Here is a 22,523-nt window from a genome sequence, read left to right as displayed (position 1 = left end):
AAAGAACTCAGTCCGAGGGACACACAAGCAACAGACAACACAAGCTGAATGTTTGGTAGCATTTATTACTGAGAGCCAGTTACCAAGAGACACGTGTCGCTTGTCGCGTGTTGCTTCGATATGAAGTATCCCTAAAAGTAAGCAGCTTTTGAATAGTTAATAGGTAAACAGCAGTGACAGCGCCAGACTTTCTTACGTGGGAGAACTACTGGATACCTGTCAAAGATTTGGGTGGACCACATCTTCACATAAATATATTTTCATATTCAAATTTTACGTGATCGATACTAAGAGGGTCCCTAAATTACCCTTGCAGCCACTTCTGTAACCTTTTTAGCACATATGCTCTTAACCTGACAATAACTATTAGTTAATCATTTTCAAATGTCATTTTAACATGAATTAATTCAGAGAACAACCAGTGTAGCATACAGGTATGAATAAGCGCATGATTTTCTAATGTCACTATATGTTTCCATTCACCACACCTACCATAGTTTATCAGAAAGATATTAATTTACATTGAAGAACGAGATCAGATCCTGCGTGGCCTAGGGACACGAGATCGAGTATGAACTCCGTCTCTAAAATAGAGCCAAACCAGAATTGGAGGTAGGATATTTATTCCTTCTCATGTGTGAGCCGACGAGCTGTAGCTATGTATACAGTTGTCAAATACGTTTTCTACCACACTTTCCTTTTCGTTTTGGAGAAAAACTACCAGTTGCCCTTTAGTTTCTAATAATTTTTGACACCGCTGATTTCCCAACACCAGCCACTTCAGCGATTTGCCGCACAGTCATGGATGTGTTCTCAGTCAATGTAATAATTCTAGAACGTTTTCTGGGTGTTATATCCATACTGAAAACACGTAGGAACACGGAGCACAACAAAAGCGTGTTTACTACAGCCAAGCACTCACAGAAGTCTGTTGGTTAATAATTGGCATTGCACCACAACGACAATAATGAAACAACAGAAATACTTCAAACCTTGCAATTGTTGCAATTGTTGTAAACAGTATCAAGTATCAAACAGTTAGCTGATACTACTAGTATAAGTTTATGTTACGTATTTATTCGATTATCTCCCATAAAGCGTGGAGAACTGTGGAAGGGTGATTTTTCTCTCTTTGTCCGCATTAATTTGCACAGCACTGTATGTGTGAGTGTGTGTGCCCGTATCTATAGGTTAGATTACCATTCTTATATGTATTTTTTGTTTGTATTTCTTATTTCTCTGCAATTTTAATATATATTTTTATTTTTCAATAGTTTAATTATTTCACATTCATATTTTTTTGTAAACATGGTCAAGTGGAAGAAAAGGCTCCACAGTCTTAACTTCGCCATGTAAAAGAAGACGAAATAAATAAATAAATAAATATAGATACATTGTTTGAAAAGTAATAATAATTCAAAGGAATTTTAATGGTACACTTCTCTGGTACGGCTAAATGATCGGGCAAGAAATTTTATGTTAATTGCGCAGTACTTCCACATTTATGGTAAACACCAACAAATACTGCTGTTTCACTACATCTAACACGGATGATCTTTTTTCTTCCTCGCCATTACCTCATTTCTGCAGGTTTCATTTTTTAATTAGTATTTCATACTCTCGGTCTCGACTACTTCAAACATACCTGAACGTTATTTATCAACTTCATTATTTACAGATTATCATAATCGAAATTACAATCATAAAGATAAATCATAAGTGTCAACTGTGAACCTGTGCGCCGTCATTTCACATATTCAGGCGAATTCAGTTTTCCGAGGTTCTAAGAGTTGAAACAAGACGCCAGCCCGATAGATCAGTCCCTGGGCAGGATTGTCGTTTGGTGCCTCCCTTTCCCCCGCACTACTAAGCACCGACATTTTATACTTTTTTCTTATGCAATGGTTTTTAATATTTACATATTACAAATTGTGAAATGATGAAACAATTAAAACTCAGTAAATGAAACAACAACAATAATAATATACTAGACCTTGGTGGCGTCCCTTCATCATCATCGCGATTAGCCGATGTTGGCTAAAAAATGACGCTAAATAACAGAAATTGAATAAAATATATAAATAATACTTGTTAAATTTGAAGATCAGTAAAGCCGGCGAATGGCAAAACTGTCATAAAAGTAACAACAATAACAGCGGCGGAGCGTAGCGACCATTTTATTTTCGTAAAGTGTTTGCGTTCCTAGAAACTACTCTATCCCTCTCCAGTAGTCGGGGCATCAACCCATCTCATGGTAGGTGTAAAGAAAATCCACCCACTGTTTATAAGTTAGACTGTAAATATTTATTTCCCACCAGAATACTTCCGATCTGCAGCAAATTTGAGCACCAGACCTTGAATATAGTTGTTTTTAATATACGAAGATAAAAGATACTCGTTCGTCTAGAGAACAATCCAATCAACGTTCGTCTAATATCACTAAGGGAAGGACTTAGGGCAGTGCGGGCTATTCTCAAAATTATATTATTGGTATCCTGAGATCCATGCCAACCCTATTAAACAAACACTTCAACTACCCCAACTTACGAGGAATTTATACTCAAGCTCTCAGCCTCGAACCCCTGTCCTTTAGTAATTTCAAGAATCTGAAATATTACATGCAGATTCTTCTTTGTAGCTAATCAGTGGTGATTTATTCATCATGGAGTTTTGGACTTTTGACCACTGTTATTTTTTTGTAAAAATTAACAGTGGTCAAAAGTCCAAAACTCCATGATGAATTACATGCAGATATTCTGAAAATACACAGTTTCATTTCATGCAATGTACAAAGAGAAATGTCATTCCTTTAAATTAACAGTTCCTGTCACGTTTCACACAGTTGTAGGATAACATGTCACACAAACCTGCGTTCAATCAAGCGACACGGATATTTCACACAGTCTAAAGCAAAATATTCACTGTGCATGCGCGAACAACAGGCCAGGGCGACACGATGCACCGTATGAAAAAGAACTCAGTCCGAGGGACACACAAGCAACAGACAACACAAGCTGAATGGTTGATTGCGTTTATTACTGAGAGCCAGTTACCAAGAGACACGTGTTGCTTCGATATGAAGTATCCCTATATCCCAAAAAGTAAGCAGCTTTTGAAGCACAGTATGAATAGTTAGTAGACAAACAGCAGTGACAAAACATACGTAATGATATATATATATATATATATATATATATATATAGAGAGAGAGAGATAGAAAAAAATTGCCTACAAATCCGCACCCTAATCAAAATTTATTAAACATATCAAAACATATTTTTTCATTCATCAATTTTTTACGCTTACAATAACCTCTAATTATTACTAAATCAATTTTTGTATTTTCCATCTAATATCTTATTCTATTTAGCTCTTGCCAGTAGGCACTTTATCTTCATATGTACATTTTTTTGGCCTCCATCTCATCAGACTTAGGCTATCATTCATTAATTTCCTCAATTATCTCATCCAACTCGTTTGCATTTCCACCCTTCTACATAGGAGTTGTAGCTTACCTGGCGACGTCAATTGAACAGGGGAGGTCAAATCAGCGTTAGCTTCCATCGTATACATTGCTCTCATCTTCAGGGATGAGATGTTGTTGCTATGTATGTGCTCGAAACGTTGGAAGATAACGCCGATATAATCTGGCTGGTACACCTCTTCGAATCCTTCTACATGCTAAATTGAAACAACAGTCTTTCGTAATCATTAAACAGGATGGAATAAATAGCGGGGAGGCTTTTGTAATATTAGTAATTTAAATTACATCCCCATTAAAAACTGAGCATCCTCGATGGCGAAGTGGTAGCGTCGTCGCCTTGTAATCAAAGGATCCCGGGTTCCATGCCTGGCCCAGTCCCGATTAGCCTTACTGTGCATAAAGTGGACTTAAAACACCAAATCAATAAATCATTAAGAATTAATTTTAAAATTTTATAATGAATTTCGGGTGAAAGATTCAATATACTAACCTTCATTATTAATTCAATGCCTAGAGAATTATAAAAAATTGGGGGGAGGTTGTATTTATATACACGAACGCTCGGGAGCCAATATAAGTTTACAACCTGCAAATCGGGTTTTCTCTACCGATTCAATATCTCCAATGTTGTTTGTGCTGCACCTGATTCAAAATCGGTCATAATTTATTTCGGAAATTATTTTTGGGAGAATAAAGACAGTCGATAGGAGAGCTTGACTGCCGTTCGATTCCCGGAGGAGAGGGTGAGGAAAGTGGGTTCTCCCACTGCATGGGGTGCATCTAAGTACAAGGGACTCTTCTATATAACTACGGGGGAGCATAGAGACGATTTGCATCGCCTCTATAAATAACCGAGACTGTGAATATGTAAAGGGTCACCACCACCCACCCACCAATATGCCTTCAAAACACATTGCATAATTCAGGTAGGTGGCTTTACCGATTTCTTTCAAATACAAGTAGCTAATTATAGTAACAAAACATATTTTTATACATAATTGGATTTTTCAAAATTACAATAAAATAACAAAGCGACCAATTTTGTTGTAATTCTATAAAGAATAAGTTAACGTAGGCCAGAATCGGTGAACTTCCCGTTCGGACAAATGTCGCAGTTGAAGTAGTGGTCTAAACAGGTAAAAACTGCTTACTGGCACGTAATCTGACTTAAATTTGGCATAAAGCAGTCTATTTTTTAGTTTGAAAGACCTTGTGACATTTGTCGAGCTGGGATGAAGTTCTTCATAACTAATGGGATAAAGAAAAAGGAAAATTTAATTCGTAACACTACTAACGGACTTATTACGCCATTCGCATGATGTAATTAATAAATACAATAATTCTAATTACATGATTATTAAAAAGCAAACATTTCTTTGTAAATAATAATGTAAAATGCCTGTTTTTGAACAATCCCTCCCCTGTTGTAGGTTTGTTATCCATGAAATATCAATCTGGAAATTTTGTTTCACAGGTACCTGTCATAGAGTAATCCTTACGCTGTAAATATAATTTTTTTAGCTCCCCCATCGGAGACATCTGGGCTCAAAATTTTGAAAAAGAGAATCAAGAAACGATCAAAGAGCTATAACAGTAATTCAGCCGAAATACTCTGATATTACATAACTTCCCTAAAAAAAAAGATCCTAAACTTTGAATTTTGGTCAAAATCAATATGTTGAAAAAATACACGAAACATACAATGTAGCTTGAAATGAACTGAAAACAATGTTTCTTTACCCAAGCTAGATGAGTTATCATAATTACCGCAACTGTCTACAAAGGCTAAAAATGCCGCAAATCATAAGTCAAACATGGCTGCAGTTTTTAAACGAAACCAAGTTTAGGAAAATACTACCCTTGCATAGGGGTTACAACAAAAATATATATAAATAGAAAAACTTGACCATTTTGTTAATTATTATCTTTTTGGAAAACATGGTATTAAATAACCATATTTTGCTTTAGACCTAATATTAATTAAAATATGCAAGTTTGATTAAATTAGTGCATATATAGCGTATCAGTGAAAGTTTTATAAAAATAGATCAAATACATTCACAGTGTTGGTTTCATGCAAGGATAATGTTGGAAAATTTTCCGCTTGAAATCATTCACACTGAGAATCAAACCTGGGTTTACTACGTGGCAGTCCGATGTCATATTTTCTCTGGTTTTCTCATATCCGTTTTTACTCAGTTCCATATTTTTTCACATTCACATTCAGAACATAAACATCCATGTCTTACTCGGGATTCGAACCCAGGACCCCTGCTGTCGAAGCGCGCTGCGCTAACTACCTCGCCCCGGAGGTCAATAATAGACTACTGGGACTCCTTATTCGTTGAAGAGAAGACGCTTTCACAATTATGTATGTTACAAGCCACATATTGTTGCTGCAGGACTCTATATTATCGTCTGGAATTTTTACACGAAATGGTCAGATCAGCTTTTGGCAGTGAAGACCCGAACAGAAAAACCTAGGACATGTCTGAGGAAAGAAATGACAAGGGTTTTACGACCTGTCAATCACTAACTGCCCGTGTACCGGAGGAGGCGTGTTCTTGAGGAGCCTCGCGAAGCGGGCCTGGACAAAACATCTGGTGGTGTAAACGCTGTGCGCGCTCTATCGGCAAAAGGAAGGCGAATTCGGAAAAGGCCTTTCCATGATATACAGTCTTAAATACGTCCTTCCTGTCGTTCAAAGCCGTATGATCCCAATATAAATCCTTGTCTTCCAATAAGTTCAGAGAAAATTATACAACAAATGCTAAACGAGTATATTTTCAATATTTAATTTTCATATTTAATAAGTATTTCGGGCGGGGAGGGGGGTCCGGACCCCCTAAATACGTTCTTTCAGTTCTTCAAAGCCGTATGATGCCAATATAATTCTTGTCTTCCAATAAGTTCAGAGGAAATTATACAAGAAATGCTAAACGAGTATATTTTCATTATTTAATTCTCATATTTCATAAGTATTTCGGGCGGGGAGGGGGGGATACCCCATAAATACGCCCTTTCCGTTCTTCAAAGCCGTATGATCCCAATATAATTCTTGTCTTACAATAAGTTACAGAAATTATATAACAACGGCTAAACGAATAAATTTGTCATTATTTAATTTTAATACTTGATAAACCTTTCGGGGGGGGGGGTCCGGATCCCCTGGACCCCCTAAATATGTCCTTGCCTATAGCGTATACGAAATACAACATTATGGGGTAGTTTCAGTCGCATTTTCTTGGATAACATGAAAACAAGGAGAAACCTGTCAATAAGAATTGATGCCATTTCCTAGATGTATAAAATGACTACAAATTGCATTGTAGAGAGGGGTAATTTTGCATATTTCCGGGAGGGGGGGGGAGCGAGATTGTGAGTCGACCACTCAACGTGCCTGGCAACCGTGACGGTTTCTCGCGCCTGAAAACGACTGAACGTTGGTCTCTACATTCTTCATGTTCACTGCTACTCCTTAGCAAGGCACTCCGACCCACCCAAAAATCATACATGCGACAAGCGTCACTTCTGGACACACAAGATTCAGATATTTCAGTCCTGTGTGAAGGAGCATTGAGAACCTTCATAAACGTCATCCAATCATCACCGTCACGATTAGCCAAAAGTAACAGAAAATAAAACAGTATTGTCAAGGTAAAGGTAATGCTGGGCGGAGGGGATGGGAGATGTGGACGTAGGCCTCACACGTTCGTAATCACGGTCAGTTGTGGATGGAGGTGATGTGATCAGCACCACGCTTTTATCCTCCCTCTCAGGTACCAGAGGTTGGGTGAACCCTAGAGCCGATTCATGCTGGGTCGTTTCTGGAAAAATAAATCACCCACTCTAGGAACCTAACCCGAATCTCCTGACGAAAAATAAGACAATTTGTCAAGTATCAACATTTGTACAGTTTTCTCCGTCGTTGCCTTGTAATCAAGGGGTGTCGGGTTCAATTTAGACTCTACCCCAGTGGTTCTCAACATTTTCCAGTCCGGGACCCACCTTGAAGGATATTACACTTCATGGAACCCATAAGCATGGGCACCGGCAGAATTACTTGTAGGAGTGCACCCAGTTTATAATCATATTTTTGCTAACATGCTTGCTTAAACAAATTACACACACTTCATTCTAGAAAAGTAAATATGTAATTTAAAAGTAATAGGTTTTTAAGACACAGTAAATAAAATCTTGAACCCGACTTCGCGACCCACCAAACGCCCCCTTGGGGCCCAGTAGTGGGTCGCGACCCATAGGTTGAGAAACGATGCTCTACGTTCAGCCCCGATTAACCTAGGTGCTCATAAATTGTACTTAAAACAAAAACTCAATTATTAAAAATGGCAGATAATTACTAGTAAGGTTGGTACAGATTTTTGCAGGAACACGGTAACTTCAAACTGGAGCATTGCTTTAGGGGTGGGGGGGGGGGACCTTCCTTGCTCCCACCCGGGAAAACATAAGGCAACGACACTGTTATTGTAACTCAGCATCATTCCTCAATGACTAGAACTTTCGTCACTTTCTTTTTTGCTCTTGCTGTTGTAGCAGCTTGAAAAAGGCTGCCGCAATCATCAGCTTCATTTTCTCATTCTCTTGTCTGTCAGCCGTTTTCGCCACCTGTTAGAGGTATAAAGAACCTCGCCGCATGTCAAAGAACAAATGCTAGTGATGATGGATGGGAAGGGAAGAAAGGCGTCAGGCCAGATTTTCGAAACAGCTTTCCTTTTCTGAGACAAAATTCAACAATGAAACGAGTTGATAGCTCATCTACCTTAATTTTCTAAAATTCCGAAACGTGATGTCACAAGGATAATACCTTCTGATTAGTTCTGTGTTTGCCTGCTGACCATTTTCATCTTTATCAAGGTTTTCCAGAACGGAATGTGTTTCTTTTCTCATCACACATAAGTAATCCTGTGGTTCTACTTGGTTCTTGCGTTTATTATTATTGTTATTATAATTTTCGGAGCTGCAGGACGAGCTATATTTTGGCTGTTATACGTACACCCCTGTTCAGATAAAGTGGCACATAATTCAACGCTGTAACCTTGAAAATAGTTCCGGAATTTTATTACTAGAGTTTGTAAGAATTTATACACTGTTGTATCCTACTCACAAGCAGAGATGGCCATTTGCCTTCGGCCTCAGCCTCCGAACTCCATCTCCGCCTCCAGTCTCACACGGCCTCAGCCTCGCAATGGTCCTGGAGGCCGAGACTGAGACTGAGGCTCAGCCTCAGGAGGCTGAACATCTCTGCTCACAAGTGGGGTTGCTTTTAAATTAAGTAGATCTTCGTGTATGTATAGAAGGTAAATTTCGAGAAGAAAAACGCCTTCTTATCGCAATATTGATTGATTTAGTTTATATTTCTTCACTCTTCCCTCACTTTCCGCTAATGGCGAAGATGAGGATGAGTGACATGTCATTGATGAAGGAGACACTCACAATGAACACCTATGCCCAGGCCGGGATTAGAATTCGGGACCTCTGGCGTTGTCGCGCGCTTTGCTAACTACTGTCACGAAGGTCGCTTAATTCACAGGCGTATCCAGGCATGCGCTCACCGAGCCCAAGTCCCTCCCGACATTTTGCGAAAATAAAAGTTTACGACGAACCAAAAACTTTTGAGGTACTGAATTCCAAAATGACCATAACTAATTTTGATTAGCTGATGTTTCCAAGTTATGCATGGAAATGCACCTGAAATGGCGCTCTGTATCGTGTACCAATTACTTTCTTAGAAAAAAAAGTTGAACCTTACCCGAAATTGCTTAAAATTGTATAAAATTACCTGTTTATATTTCATGCATTCTAAGTCACGAAACTGTAAAGAACAACGGAAAAATCGTAAAGTGAGTTTTTTATTTTGTGTTTTCGAAAACATTCTCGCAAAAGTAGTATTGCATGAATACCTTGGGCAGAATTGACAAAGTAACAAGTACTGTATATTGCAATTTGTTACTTTCATACGGCTACAATAAGCTTCCAACACACTTTTTTCTTAATCGAAATTTGGACCCCCCCCCAATAGTCTCAGTTACGTCCCTGGCTAAATTCTATGAGAAATTATACTTTGTCTGGAAACAAAATACAGGATCTGTACTTGTATCACTCAGTGCTATATATTCATTTCATTGGTAGGGAGGTTGTTGGCAATTTTTGTGAAGCTTTCAAATCGTTGTGCCAAGTAAGTGGTCGTTCCTCTATGCAAACACATTGCATGCAATAAACAATGATCGTTTACTTACCTCGTATGACCACGTGCAAGGGATGCGTGCGAACTTCTGCACACATCTGCCCAACTCCACGTCCTCGTGTGTGGTGTAGAGGTTCTTGAGGCAGTACTTCACGTGTGGAGCCACACGTGCCAGGGTCTCCCGGCTCATGATCACCCCGGGGCCACCCATGCAAAAGTTCTCGTCGTACTCCAAACTCAACAATCCGAACTCCTCTTGGTTGCCCCGTCCGGCTTGACCTATGAACTGCGGCTTCTTGCTGTTCACTGACCTCAGCAGCGCCTCCAAGCGGTCGGTACGAACATACACGTCGTCGTCCGCACGCATGAACCACTCGAAACGATCACCGTACTGCTCGAACATGTATTTCAGCATCATGAAAGACTTTTTCTGTGGCGGGTAACTGTCGTCCACTCCACTGAGACGCACTAGGGGTATGTTGGCAGACGTTTCCGAGGTTTCCGACGAAAAGAAAGCGATTCTTCCAGGCAGCTCTTTGCCCCACGTTTCGTACACCGCCACCGCACGTGTGTCGAGGTACTTCTGCGCCGTCATGACGCCGACAAAGATCAAAGTCCTGTTGCTGTTGTGCACAGTTTCGTCCTTATTGCTCACGCCGATGATGTTCAGGGGGTCTTCCGATTGCGACGACGATAAGGGTAGAACTGGTCCGGGACACCCTCGCACGATCACATTACTCCCGTTCCTATCCCCGCCGTGCAAGACGACCGATCTGAGCTGGGAGGTGAGGAAAAAACCGAGGAGCGCGCCTATCACGAGACCCAGTGCCGAATTCACGGTCCGCCGCGTCCTCTGGGGCTCGAACATTCCCCGTCGCGACGGCATGGTCACTTTGTACCGACGTTCCGACGCTGCGTCGAAACTTACCAGCTCCGTGGCGTGGTGGCACAGATGCATGTCGGCCACCCCAGGGCTCTCGGGGTTCCATGGATGGTTCGCGGTGCCGTCGGGCACACCCCGTCGAGAGTGGATCTCCCGCATGACCCGGCACCCACGACCGCCGCTTCTTGACTGAGCCCCCATACCTCATTCCCTTCCTCAACCCCAAGATTCGTACAGAGTTGCCGCGCCATTCTCCCCCTCTTCCCCCCCTGTCCTTGAGAGCAGCAGGTAGTGGGGAAAGCGAGTGCGGAAGAAAAAAATCAGGAGACCCCGAGATGCTGCCCCCTTCTGCCGTTCCGATTCATTGGTCAGGAAGGAAATTGCGGAGGAGGGGGGTGCCTTCGAAGAAACTGGGGAATTACGCTGTCCTCCGGATTCCTGAAAAAGAAAAAAAAAGTATTAGAACCACATGTAAACTAAACCAACACATACTGCACTTGCAAATACCTCAGAAGAAATTCTGCAATAATTTATTTTTATCTTACTGTGCTTGCATTTTTATCAGTTCAGGTTAATCTTGATGATGGGAATGAACAAAGAAGATTAGCTGTAATCAGTGTCGTGCCGAAGTGGGGGTTCATGGCCCCTTTGGCCCAGTATTTCTAAAAAGATAACATCAAACGCAGGAAATTGTCAAAAAAGAGGACGGGTTATTAAGAAAAAGGATACGTAACTCCCCTTTCGAATATCTTGGGTACGCCACTGGATGTAAAAGATGAAAGATCAACTCAACAGAACTTACATGCCCTGACCGAGGCACAAACTCACGACATTCGTAGATTACTCGAATTATGTTCCTTTGAGGTTTGTATAAGTACATTTTATGCACAGATAGGCTACTCGAGACTGGACCTACAGTTTATGGGCATGCGGGCTCTTCCCAAGCTCTTACCTCCGTGGCAGTGTTACAAACTTAGCTGTCTTGGAGCCAGATTTGGCGTTTTCGTGCACTCGTTTGGCTGTGAACTGGGGCGAACCACCATCACTGGTTCCGGCCTACATACACCAAATTTTGCCATAATTATACATTTTGCACTTGACGTGATATTGTTATAATGGATGCGTCGCCCCCCCCTCTTAGCTCCCCCGCTAACTTTTTTTATAGCGCAGTCTTTGACGTAAAAATTGACATAATATTGTTATCAGGCAATCCTATATTTTCGATTTCATACGACCATCGGTGGATTATTGAGATGGGTAATGCAGCCAGATCTAGATGATGAAAACTAAGAATAAATTGTCATCAACTTAGAGTTAACGCTAATAGCAGCGTCCCCACCCCTTCTACACTAACATTACCCTAGGAGGCACTTTATCCAGGCGTCGTAAATCTAGCTCCTTGAAAGTCAGTTTTAACTCCATTTAAATTTAGCTCGTTTATGCGCAACGGGTTTGGCAACACTGCCAGGATGGCCGTAGGAGGCAAGGATAAATGCATTGCGGTTATGGGAGTATTATTTGATTTGTTCTCTTGGGATTATCAAACTTCCGATGGCATAGAAAATATATATCAATGGAAAGAGGGCGGAAAAATCGAAAATCCCATTTGATTAGCCGTAACTTGATGTTGAAGTTGATTTCCCATAAGGAATACATGGGATTCCGAAAATTCTTATTCATCATATTTTTTAAACATCGTGTCCAGCTTAATAGTCAGGAAAAAATGGAAAACTCATTCCCAAAGTACTAAATTGGTATAACATCAACATCGTGAAGCTTAATGTTGCAAAGACGAAGGCCATGGTGCTTCTTCACACCGGTAAGGGAATCCCGGCTAACACAATAGATATTACCCTTAATAACACTAGAGTACCTTTCAGCAATCATTTTCGACCCCCAGCTAAATTTTAACCTCCAAATAAATAACTATATTCGTAAAATCTATCACCATATTTACATATTTCGAAGAACAAACAACAAAATAATTCCCAACAATTGCGCAAGTTTTACAATATACCCACAGTCGCTATATACATTACATCTACCTGAATAAGGTATTCCATAGTATACATAACAAATCATCTCCATTGCGTAATAGGCTTAAGCTCCGCTCTGAGTTCAGCACCCGAAACACCAAATCGTCCTTCCATAAAGACCTAGTAATCCCCAAACCTAACAGAAGCAGATTTGGTCAAAGTCCTTCTCGTACCTAGCAGCGGTAGTCTGGAATTTGAAGCAAGTCTTTCGCACCCACTTCAACGAAACATCTAGTATTTCACTTTACCAAATAGCAATTTCATTTTTGATAACTTCAATGAAACTCGGACGTCACTATATTTAAAATTTCCATATAGTTTATCACTTATTGATCTCCTGACTTTTGTTCATTGCTATGCTAAAAATGTATATAGAAATTTATACATCAATAATGTGATTATAATTAAATATACATCACGTTTTACGAACATAACAAAATAGAAATTGATTCCAAACATAAATATCATAATGCATATTAAACACAAAATTAAACAATAAATAATAAATGAAATAAATGAACATCTATGGGTCAGTCACAATACGCACCCCTTCCGGGTGAAAATTTTCGACTTATTTCAGTTCTGTAAATATGGAAAATTTTACCACATTTAGTTGCAAACTTATGAACATTGCATTTTTAAATTAGAACATCAGTTCCTTTTATGAAACAATATTAATTCAGTTCATTATGAACTCCGTGAATAAAACTTGACTGACATATTTTTTATTTTGTTTTAGTTCCATCCATTTAGAACATTAAACGAATAAACAATATTTTTAAATGGGAACAACCATTATCATAAATTATACATCTCAAATTTCATATAGCCTATAACAGTTTGTCTGCTGTACGTCACAAATTCTTCAAACTTTGCTAATTCAGCTCCTTACTCAATCTTGGATAATTTCTTCAGCAATATGTTTTAATAGATGTATATAATGCACGACAATTAAGAAATACAAAACATGCACTTAGTTCTTCAATTCTTCCCATCTTTCAATTCACTACCCCAGTTGAAAACGCTGTAATTATTCAAATATGGCTACCTGATTACTTATTTCCTTGAGCTAATACTTCAACGTTGTCAACTGAGTTGCAAGTAATAAATTAATGCTGCCACTGTTTCTTCAAATATCATACTTATTTGGGCGCACATAAACTTGTTAGACGAAGATAATCGTCACATCGTCCAGGCATCCATGGCCTTTCATGAAAGCAATGCTGTCTGCATTTTCTCCTATACGTCGTAGACGCATCACTTCTCAAGTAAAATAATAATCATATATGTAATCTAGTGGATAATTCAATTTTTCAGCCCTACTAGATACAATACATTGGCATAAATCAATTACCCAGATAGCACAGACAGCTTGCTGTAAGCATGAAGCAAGGTTACCATGTCAAGCTAAGTAGCTAGCAGCAAGCTTGCCATGGAAAGCTATTAGCTGGATGCAAGCTTGCATTAAGCAATCTAGTTACCACAATTGGAAGTTGCAGCAAGCTTGCCAAGGCATGCTTGCATCACGCTTTTCATAACTAGCTGTAAGCTTACAGAATGCAATGCTCGAAGTAAGCGATAATATGTATCTTTAAGCTAAATTTATATATATCTGTCTACACTTACATTCATAATAGCAAAACTAGAAACAATTGGGGCTAATTAAGAATAAACACCCATGTTTGTAAGGTCAAAGTTTCTCTTTGCAACTTATAGAAAATTTTCGTCCCCCCCAAAAAAAAATAGGCAATAGTTAGGATGAAGATTTCAATGAACTAATCAATAATCAAACAATCTCTAACTATACACTGGTATTCAATTTTTCTTTGCAGTACTTAGCTCCTGATTGTATAGTCTGGGATAAAATTATTTATCATGGGAGTTTCACTTTTATTCACCACATTTTATTTTCTGATCTTCGTTGAAACTTCAATATTCACACACTTTTCAAAGGATAATAAAACACATTTTTTCACTAATTACAATCTTACTAATGTTACTAAAACTTATGTTTGTTTACATTTGAGTCGCACTGCCATCTAGTGTATGCCGCATGGAATAAAAGCTATGATGCTTTATTCGCACTGGAATTTATTCCACTGTATTTCAGTTTTATTTCATTTTGACACTATTGTTTATTTTTAATAAGTATTTTTATTGTTATATTAAATGGGTGTCTATTGTTTTATTTTTTTTAAAATGCATCCTATCACACTAGTTATCACATGCATCAGGCTTACGTCGAGCTTGCCATGTCAAGCTTGCTTTGATAAGCTAAAAGAAAGCTATCACAAGCTTGCTATAAGCTTATGTGCTATCTGGGTATTTATATGCAGAGTATATTATTCTCTGTAAAATTCTTAAACAATATCGCGCAGAAACAGAATGTACATTCTTACTTGCAGGCAACAAAAATTCTCGTATTTTAGCACATCAGTAGCAATAGGAAGAAGTTACAACATTATCATTTCCATTTAATATGAATCGAGTAAAATATTCCACTTTTCTTTAAATTAAAGTGCAAAGAATAACTAAAGTTCTTGATGTATGCTTTAACAAAACTTGCTTGAAGTAAAATGTTCATTTTTAACATCTCACCGAAACTTGCGTTACAGATACTGAATCTTGCTTTTGTCATTCTTGTAGAATCACAATTAGGTTCTGGCAATAAACTTGCTGCTTCAAGTTGAGAATTTAATGGATTTGAATTTGCAGGAAAACACTGACATGGCATTGTATTATTATTAGCACTACGATTTTCATTCCTGTAATAGAATCGCGATTGATTGAGCAAATTTTCATCATTAAATTGTCCTGTAGGTGAACGATAATTATTTTTGCCTATAATTATTTCGGAATTGTCCTCCGTTTCTATATCTCAAGCCATTATAATTGTTTCGTGCAGTAAAATTTCCATGATATCCATAATTATTAGAGGTTCGCCTAAAATTGTTGAAATATCGACCTCTAAGATTGTTTCCCTGCCGATTTTCGTAACCTTGATTGATAACAGCATTGACTTCTACCTCACTACTAGTTGGAGCCTGAGTACGAACACTAGTGGTCTTCGAGCGTCGAACATTAACTTGCCGCACATTTAACTTGCCTCTATTTTGTTCAGAGTTCTTAAAAACCTTTGGAATATTTTCACGTTCGTAGTCTTCATAAGGAAGAGCAACAAGCCCCTTTCTACTAAATTTTATTACATCTAACCTTCTTAACATGCTAGTCAGTTGAGCTACTGAACGAATTTTGTGACAAGTAATGTGATTGGCAATATTATCAGGTAACTGGCTAGTATTAACTGCATGATATCTAAGTATATCTTGAGGATTATCAACCAAATTACAGTAACTGGAGTGAGTTTTAAAAGCAAAAGTCTCTAAGCTGCCATGTACACTGGGATCGTATTTGCGATTTCTCAATACCGAGTGCTGTGATTGAATAACTTCTGAAGAAGCAAACTGATTAATGAATTCTTGCACAAACTCGTCATATGAATTAAAGTAATATTTATGAGTAAGAAACCAATAACCAGCTCTCCCAATAAAACATTGCTGTATACTTTGCAGTTTCATTTCTGTTCGTACACCTAAAAGATTTAATATATTATCCAGCTGTTCAATATATTCTCTTGCTGATTGTTGTTCTATCTTGCCAGAGAACTTAGGCAATTGGGATAATTCATTTAATTTTAAACGCCTGTTTCTTGCATTTCCCTCTCCATCGCATGTATTTCTAGATATAAGCTGATCAAATCTTCCTCTCGAATTGTGCGGTCGATTACGGAAAATATGATTTGCTCCGTTTAGCCCTGTGTTACCATAATCATGCAATCTCGAACCATTTACAGAAGAATGAGGATCATCGTGATTGTTCGAAACTGAACATGGTACACTTGCATCATGATAAATATTACTGACACAATTATTTTGTGGGTTAGGTTCCGATATTTGAGGGTTAAAATCACACCACATACAAGGAGAATTAAAGTTTTGATCTAGATGAGAATGTGGATATTATGTACATTCCTACCATTGTCATTATTCGTAGTAAGCACAAAACTAGAAGTAGAATGTGCATTTGTACCAAACAGTTGATAGCAAGCATCAGTGTAGTTACATTTCTCAGCATCTAACTCTCGTTTTTGGAATGAATCTTGTGTCGTCACATCGATATTTCTTTACGGAAGTTTCTTCAGAGCTAGACCTTACAGATTTATTATACTTGTGATTTTAACGGACATGTTTACGGGAACTAGTTAATAACATTCTTCTTACCAGAAACTGTCCTAGAAGAATCATCTGATACGTCACTAGACGAAGTACTGAGTCCAACATCACGCTTGGATCTTCCATTCCGACATGTATTAGATTCTGTATTATCCACAACAATAGATTTTGTTCTACTTTCGCTATTTTTAACAACAGAATTAAGAGCATTAGAAATAACTTCGGCTGTTAAATATTTGCCATGAGATTGAAGGTTTTTGCTACCTTGTTCCATACCTTCAATTCGGGTATTAAACTGTTGGAACTTTTCTGTACAATCAGAAATATACTTATGTACTGTACATCAGCATTAACATTGCTTTTACTTTCTAAAATAGTGACTCTAGACATAAGATCAACAATGTTAGAACAGCAGTCATTATAATTTGATTTGATATTATCTAAACTTTGATCATAATCATTAAACTTGTTACTAACATCCTTTAGACGTTCGTCACAATCAAGAAAGTGTTCTTTCAATGATCCCTGCACATTTTCAAATTCAGATAGTTTGTCATCAACATTACGACATTTATTATCAAATAGAGATTCAAGACGTGTAGTTGATTGTAAACACGCTGTACTAACCGCATCTATTTTGTCCTTAAATTCAGACATTAAAATATTGAGCCGATTGTTAACATGACTAATATGATGATTAACAACTTCAAATTTAACTTCAAGCTGTGAAGATAACTGTGTATGTGCACTAGATAATTCAGCTTGTTTTAAAGATATAACGTCGATCACTTTCCAATATTGAATGTTGTTGATTTGTTGTTTTAAGTCCACTTTATGCACAGATAGGCTAATCGGGACTGGACCAACAGTTTAAAGTGGGATCCAATCAAACCCGAGACCCCTTGATTACAAGGCGACGACGTTACCACTGCGCCATCGGGGAAGCCTCCATATTGAATGTGCAAAAGAGTGGATTGAATCTAGGGATGGCCAAATCCGGATTTCGGATAATTTTCTATCCGGATTTCAAATATTCTGAAATCCGGATATGCGATCGGATATTGTAATGTATGCATTATCCGAACAGTTTTATCGTTTATCCGTTTTACGGGCTATCCACATATCCTTTTATTCGTCAGGTTCATATTTCACAGTATGGATTTTTTACAAATCCTTTATCAAATTTGTACTATCCGGATATCCGAATTATGCGTTGCATCCGATATCGGATAATTTGAAATCCGGATACACGTTATCCGGATTTTGTGGCCATTCCTAGTTGAAACTATTTCACCGTGGGCTACAGCTCACCCATAGGTGAGGTTCCTGCTGACTTTGCCTCCCTCCACCAACTGCAATACATCTTTTTTGTTATTTTCATTGTTTGAAATGAAAACCTGTTAAAATCCTGCTTGCACCGAATCTCAGAAATGTTAAGAAATACCACCCTTATCGAACAATGTAAAAAAAATGTCGCATGCGCCTGGATATTTGAATTTTTGTTTGCACAGGTAGGCTAATCGGGATCGGACTTACAGTTTAAAATGGGGTCCGAACCACTGTGAAATATGCCTCCACCGGATATCGAACCAGGGCATTCTTTGGTTACGAGGCGACGACGTTACCACTACGCCATCGGGAAGGCCCACTCCTGGACATCGAAAAACTTTGTAATTACTGCAAAGTCAGACGATAGACCTTTACTGGGATTCAGCCACGGACGTTACTGGGTTGTAAGAAATTCATTGACATTCAATGGGTTCATTACAATCCAAAAGTGTCCGTGAATGTACATAGGTTCAGAGATGTTCTGAAAAACTACCTCGGCAATGGCAAGGGTGAATTCCCCGTGATGTCACATGTATTTAACATGCAGCCTCTCACCCAAGTAAGAAAATTGCGCTAAATGAGATAACGAGGTGAAAATGATGCAGAACCGCAAACCCGCGTTCACTTTTTCATTCGTCAATCACGGAGCTCGTGAAAAGTTATTTCAGGATGCGCTTCCACTCCACTGCGTGCCTTTATGAGAATTTCTTGCACACGAGAGCGTAAGAATTGCACCAACATCTATTTTCGCCGGTGCAACAGACCAGTCGGCATGTTTTCTTTTATCAGGAAGTGCTTCACGTGAAGATGAAGTTAGCCACTGGAGCCCTCAGGTCTGGTTTTAGTCAAGTATTTGAGTCCAGGGCTCTCTGCCTCAAAACTAAACATCGCCTCAGCTTGAATGTTTCTAGCGAGTGGCAGGGGAAAACACGGGTACAAAGACAAAAATGGTTTGTTTTGAATAGACAAAGTATTAGAGCTCAGCCGATACCGATACCCTCACTTATTTCCACCAATTATAAACATCAATTTGCCCGAGTTTTGCTTTATATTAAAAAATTGCCCCACAATACAAAAATACCTGTTTACCTAGGTATAATCACAACATATATTATATTTCACATAATATTGGTAAACTCCTGTTCACATTGTATAGGATTGAACAGTTGAAATGTGTGCCACTTTATGTGAACAGAAGTGTACAAAAGCAATGGAAACTTCGAATTTTGCATAAATTCCAGGATAACGACTCCGCGAAAGTTTCCCTTTTATTATTCTATATTCTCTTGGAGTGCTAATTTGTGTTACGTTAATTACCTGCTCTACCTCTTGACTCGTCGCCCGTTGGTGAACGTGTCCTAACCTCAAACACAAAGGGTGAAATCCGGTACGACTAAGGTTTAAACGCACCCAATTGTGTCTCCAGGGACCAGGCCTGGTACAGAACCTTAGCTCGTAACGTGGTGGAGGCGCCGGGCATTTTCATTTTTTTTGCATTGCATTTCAACGCTGGAAAAATATCGGCCTTTATCGGTAAATAAAATCGAACTGATACAGCTCAGTTCTACAAAATATACTTTCTGCTAACCAGTGTTTGTTTAAAAGGGCGACAAACAAATAATTTGATTTTTGTTATTAGCGTCGCATTTGTTCCAATTTTGGCTAACGACGACAAGTGACGATGACATGATGAAACTGATGAACACCCGTCCCCAGGCCAAGATTCGAACGGGGGGCCACGGCGTTATAACGTGGTGTGCTAACCCCTCCGCCACAGAGGTCGGCTGAAACAGATGACAAACAAATAAGTTCACCAGAACCAAATTATTCTAGTAATAGTGCACTTTATTTAAAAATTATCAAAACTGTTGGTCAAAATTAACAATTGTTTCGGTTTGTGGTTACCTAAAACCCTAACCAAACGATATTATCAATAGTTTAATATACTTACGTTGGTCGGTTGTTTGATTTGGTATTATAAGTCCACTTTATACACAGTAAGGCTAATCGGGATTGGACCTACAGTTTAAAGTGGGATCCGAACCACTATGCAATGGTCTAAAAGGAATTCTAAGCTGATTTTTTTTGGAATATCACAGCGGTTTTTTGAATGGTGATAAAAAATTGAAAAAAAAAATTGTCCTGACTGCTGCCAAAGGTCCAGTCGAGCCTTATAATTCAAACACATCAGTCTCACAGTAAATCTTTCTAAAGGGGTATTTCAAGGGGAGAAAATAAAAGAATAGGGAATGGAAGTGAAATAGAAAACTGCGAGAGGAAGGAAAAGTAAGAAAGGAACAACACAGATTAAAAAGGGGAAGTAAATAAGAGTGGCAGAGAGACGTGTATGTGTGTGTGTGTGTGTGAGAGAGAGAGGGGGGGGGCTCTGTCCGAAAGGTACAAAGTACAGACTTTAAGTATGGTCTTGAGGAAGTGACGTCACCTAGTACAGTTCGAAAGCGCCAAGTACAAAAGTGCACAGCTCGCAGCACAGATCGTTGCTGACTAGGTCACGTGATTTCCACACTCATTGTTCATTTGTTTAAAACCACGGAGGTTGAAAGCCAGTAAATTGTTGGTTAAAGTTCTTCTAATGTGTGAAAATGTATGTGAAAGATCATTTGAAAATGTTGTGATTTCTAAGGTAAAAAACAAGTGTTTAAAATGCAGGAAAAACAACGTGTCCTCAGTTTTATCTACTGATCGTATTTGGCGCTGCAGTCGAAGTGCAATTCGAAACACTTTCACTTCCTGTCCACGACTTCAAGACCGCATTGCAAGACCATTCTCGGAGGATGCTCGCTTCAAGTACGTTCTTGCTCCTTTCGGACACGGCCAGAGAGAAAGGTGGTACGCAGGGGGAACTGATAGGGCTGCAGTCCCTCCCGAAACTTTGACAAAAAAATCAAAATTTTCAAAAGAAGCACCAAAGAACTCGGGAAAAGCCAAGTAGTAAATGTAGACTCACTTTAAAATGACCCCGAAAACCAGTCTTGTCTTCGAACAACCTTTAAAACGAAGGTTAAATATGATAATTCCGATATATTTTATAGTCTGTAAAGCCCACCCCCTATAACTTAGCTTTACAATACTAGCAATCTCCGAAAAGAAAAAACTGCATACGCTAGTGGAGGGACAGTACATAAGAAATTAGCCACAAAACGGTAGTTGATACATAGAAACGATCAGAACGGAAGAAGTACACACGATCACGAAGAAAGAAATATGGAGACCGAGGAAAGATGATAAAAGATAATGAAAACACAAAAGACAAAATAACACAAATATAAGGGAGAATGGGAATTAGGAAGAGTAGGAATTAATGAGGGCGGAGAGTGGTACTGATCATATCACCGCTATGATTGAGATCGAGATGTGACCCGTGTTGTGTGCTCACGCCGCTGATACTGTATAAATAATAATAATAACGATTGTAAACAAATGATCATATACACAGACAAAATTGTCACTTTTATTATTATTATCTCCTTGGGAGACTCTTCAGCTCGATCCACCAGATGAGTGAATATCTAATACAATTTACTATTATTATTATTATTATTATTATTATTATTATATAGTCATACAATCAGTGTAGTGAAATGTATCGCTGCTCATATTCTATTTTTTTTACTTCTTTCACACAACTCTCAAAAATTATAAAACTATAATTTTTTGAATTTTGGAAACCACTGGGAATACTTATTCTTTGGATTAAGTTGTAGAATATGAAAACATGACGTTGCGAGCCAGTTCTTGGAATCAATCTTTCGGTCTAACACATTTTTTTCTATGAGATTCTGTTGGAATTCTAATTAACCTAACTTGTCCTATCAATTGTAAAAATAATGCTTTTTTTCTAATTATATAAAGGGAGATCAATTTCTAGAGGGGGGTCCAGCTGCTTTCCCTTTCGCGACGGTCATGAAAATAACCCAAATACTAGGAAAATTGATTGATTGAGTCCACCTTATGCACAGTAAGGCTAATCGGAAGTTGACCCACAGTTTAAAGTGGGATCCGAACCATTATGTGCCTCCACCGGGTATCGAAACCGGGACCCCTCGATTACAAGACGACAACGCTACCATTGCGCCATCGGGGAGGCCCCAAATACTAGGAAGGGAAAGGTTCAATGTTCATAAAGTAAGTGACAGAAATAAATACAGTGGACTCCATTTAATTCGAACTCCAAGGGGTCACGGGAAAGTTCAATTAACCCAAATTCGATTTAACAAATATGTATCATTAAATATGATTTCAAGGGAAATAATCTTCTGATAGAATTACGGAGTGTTTATGATCTTGAAAAAATGATACTCAAATGGTGGTAAAAATGCAATAAATTGGCTGG

The 22,523-nt window shown here is 38.6% G+C and overlaps 1 protein-coding gene across 1 annotated transcript in view; it reads right to left on the bottom strand.

Moving 5' to 3' along the window:
• Nucleotides 1-22,523, bottom strand: part of Chsy (Chondroitin sulfate synthase) — a 185,880-nt gene that overhangs the window by 152,198 nt on the left and 11,159 nt on the right. The window contains exon 2 of the mRNA XM_083118356.1: nucleotides 9,742-11,010. Coding sequence (XP_082974482.1) covers nucleotides 9,742-10,773 — 1,032 coding nt within the window. The 5' untranslated portion in view covers nucleotides 10,774-11,010. The remainder of the gene's footprint in view (nucleotides 1-9,741; nucleotides 11,011-22,523) is intronic.

This window comes from Lepisma saccharinum, chromosome 3 (assembly GCF_977018435.1).
Source record: "Lepisma saccharinum chromosome 3, izLepSacc3.1, whole genome shotgun sequence".
In the NCBI taxonomy this organism is placed as follows: Eukaryota; Metazoa; Arthropoda; class Insecta; order Zygentoma; family Lepismatidae; genus Lepisma; species Lepisma saccharinum.
This window is presented reverse-complemented; position numbering and strand designations above follow the sequence as displayed.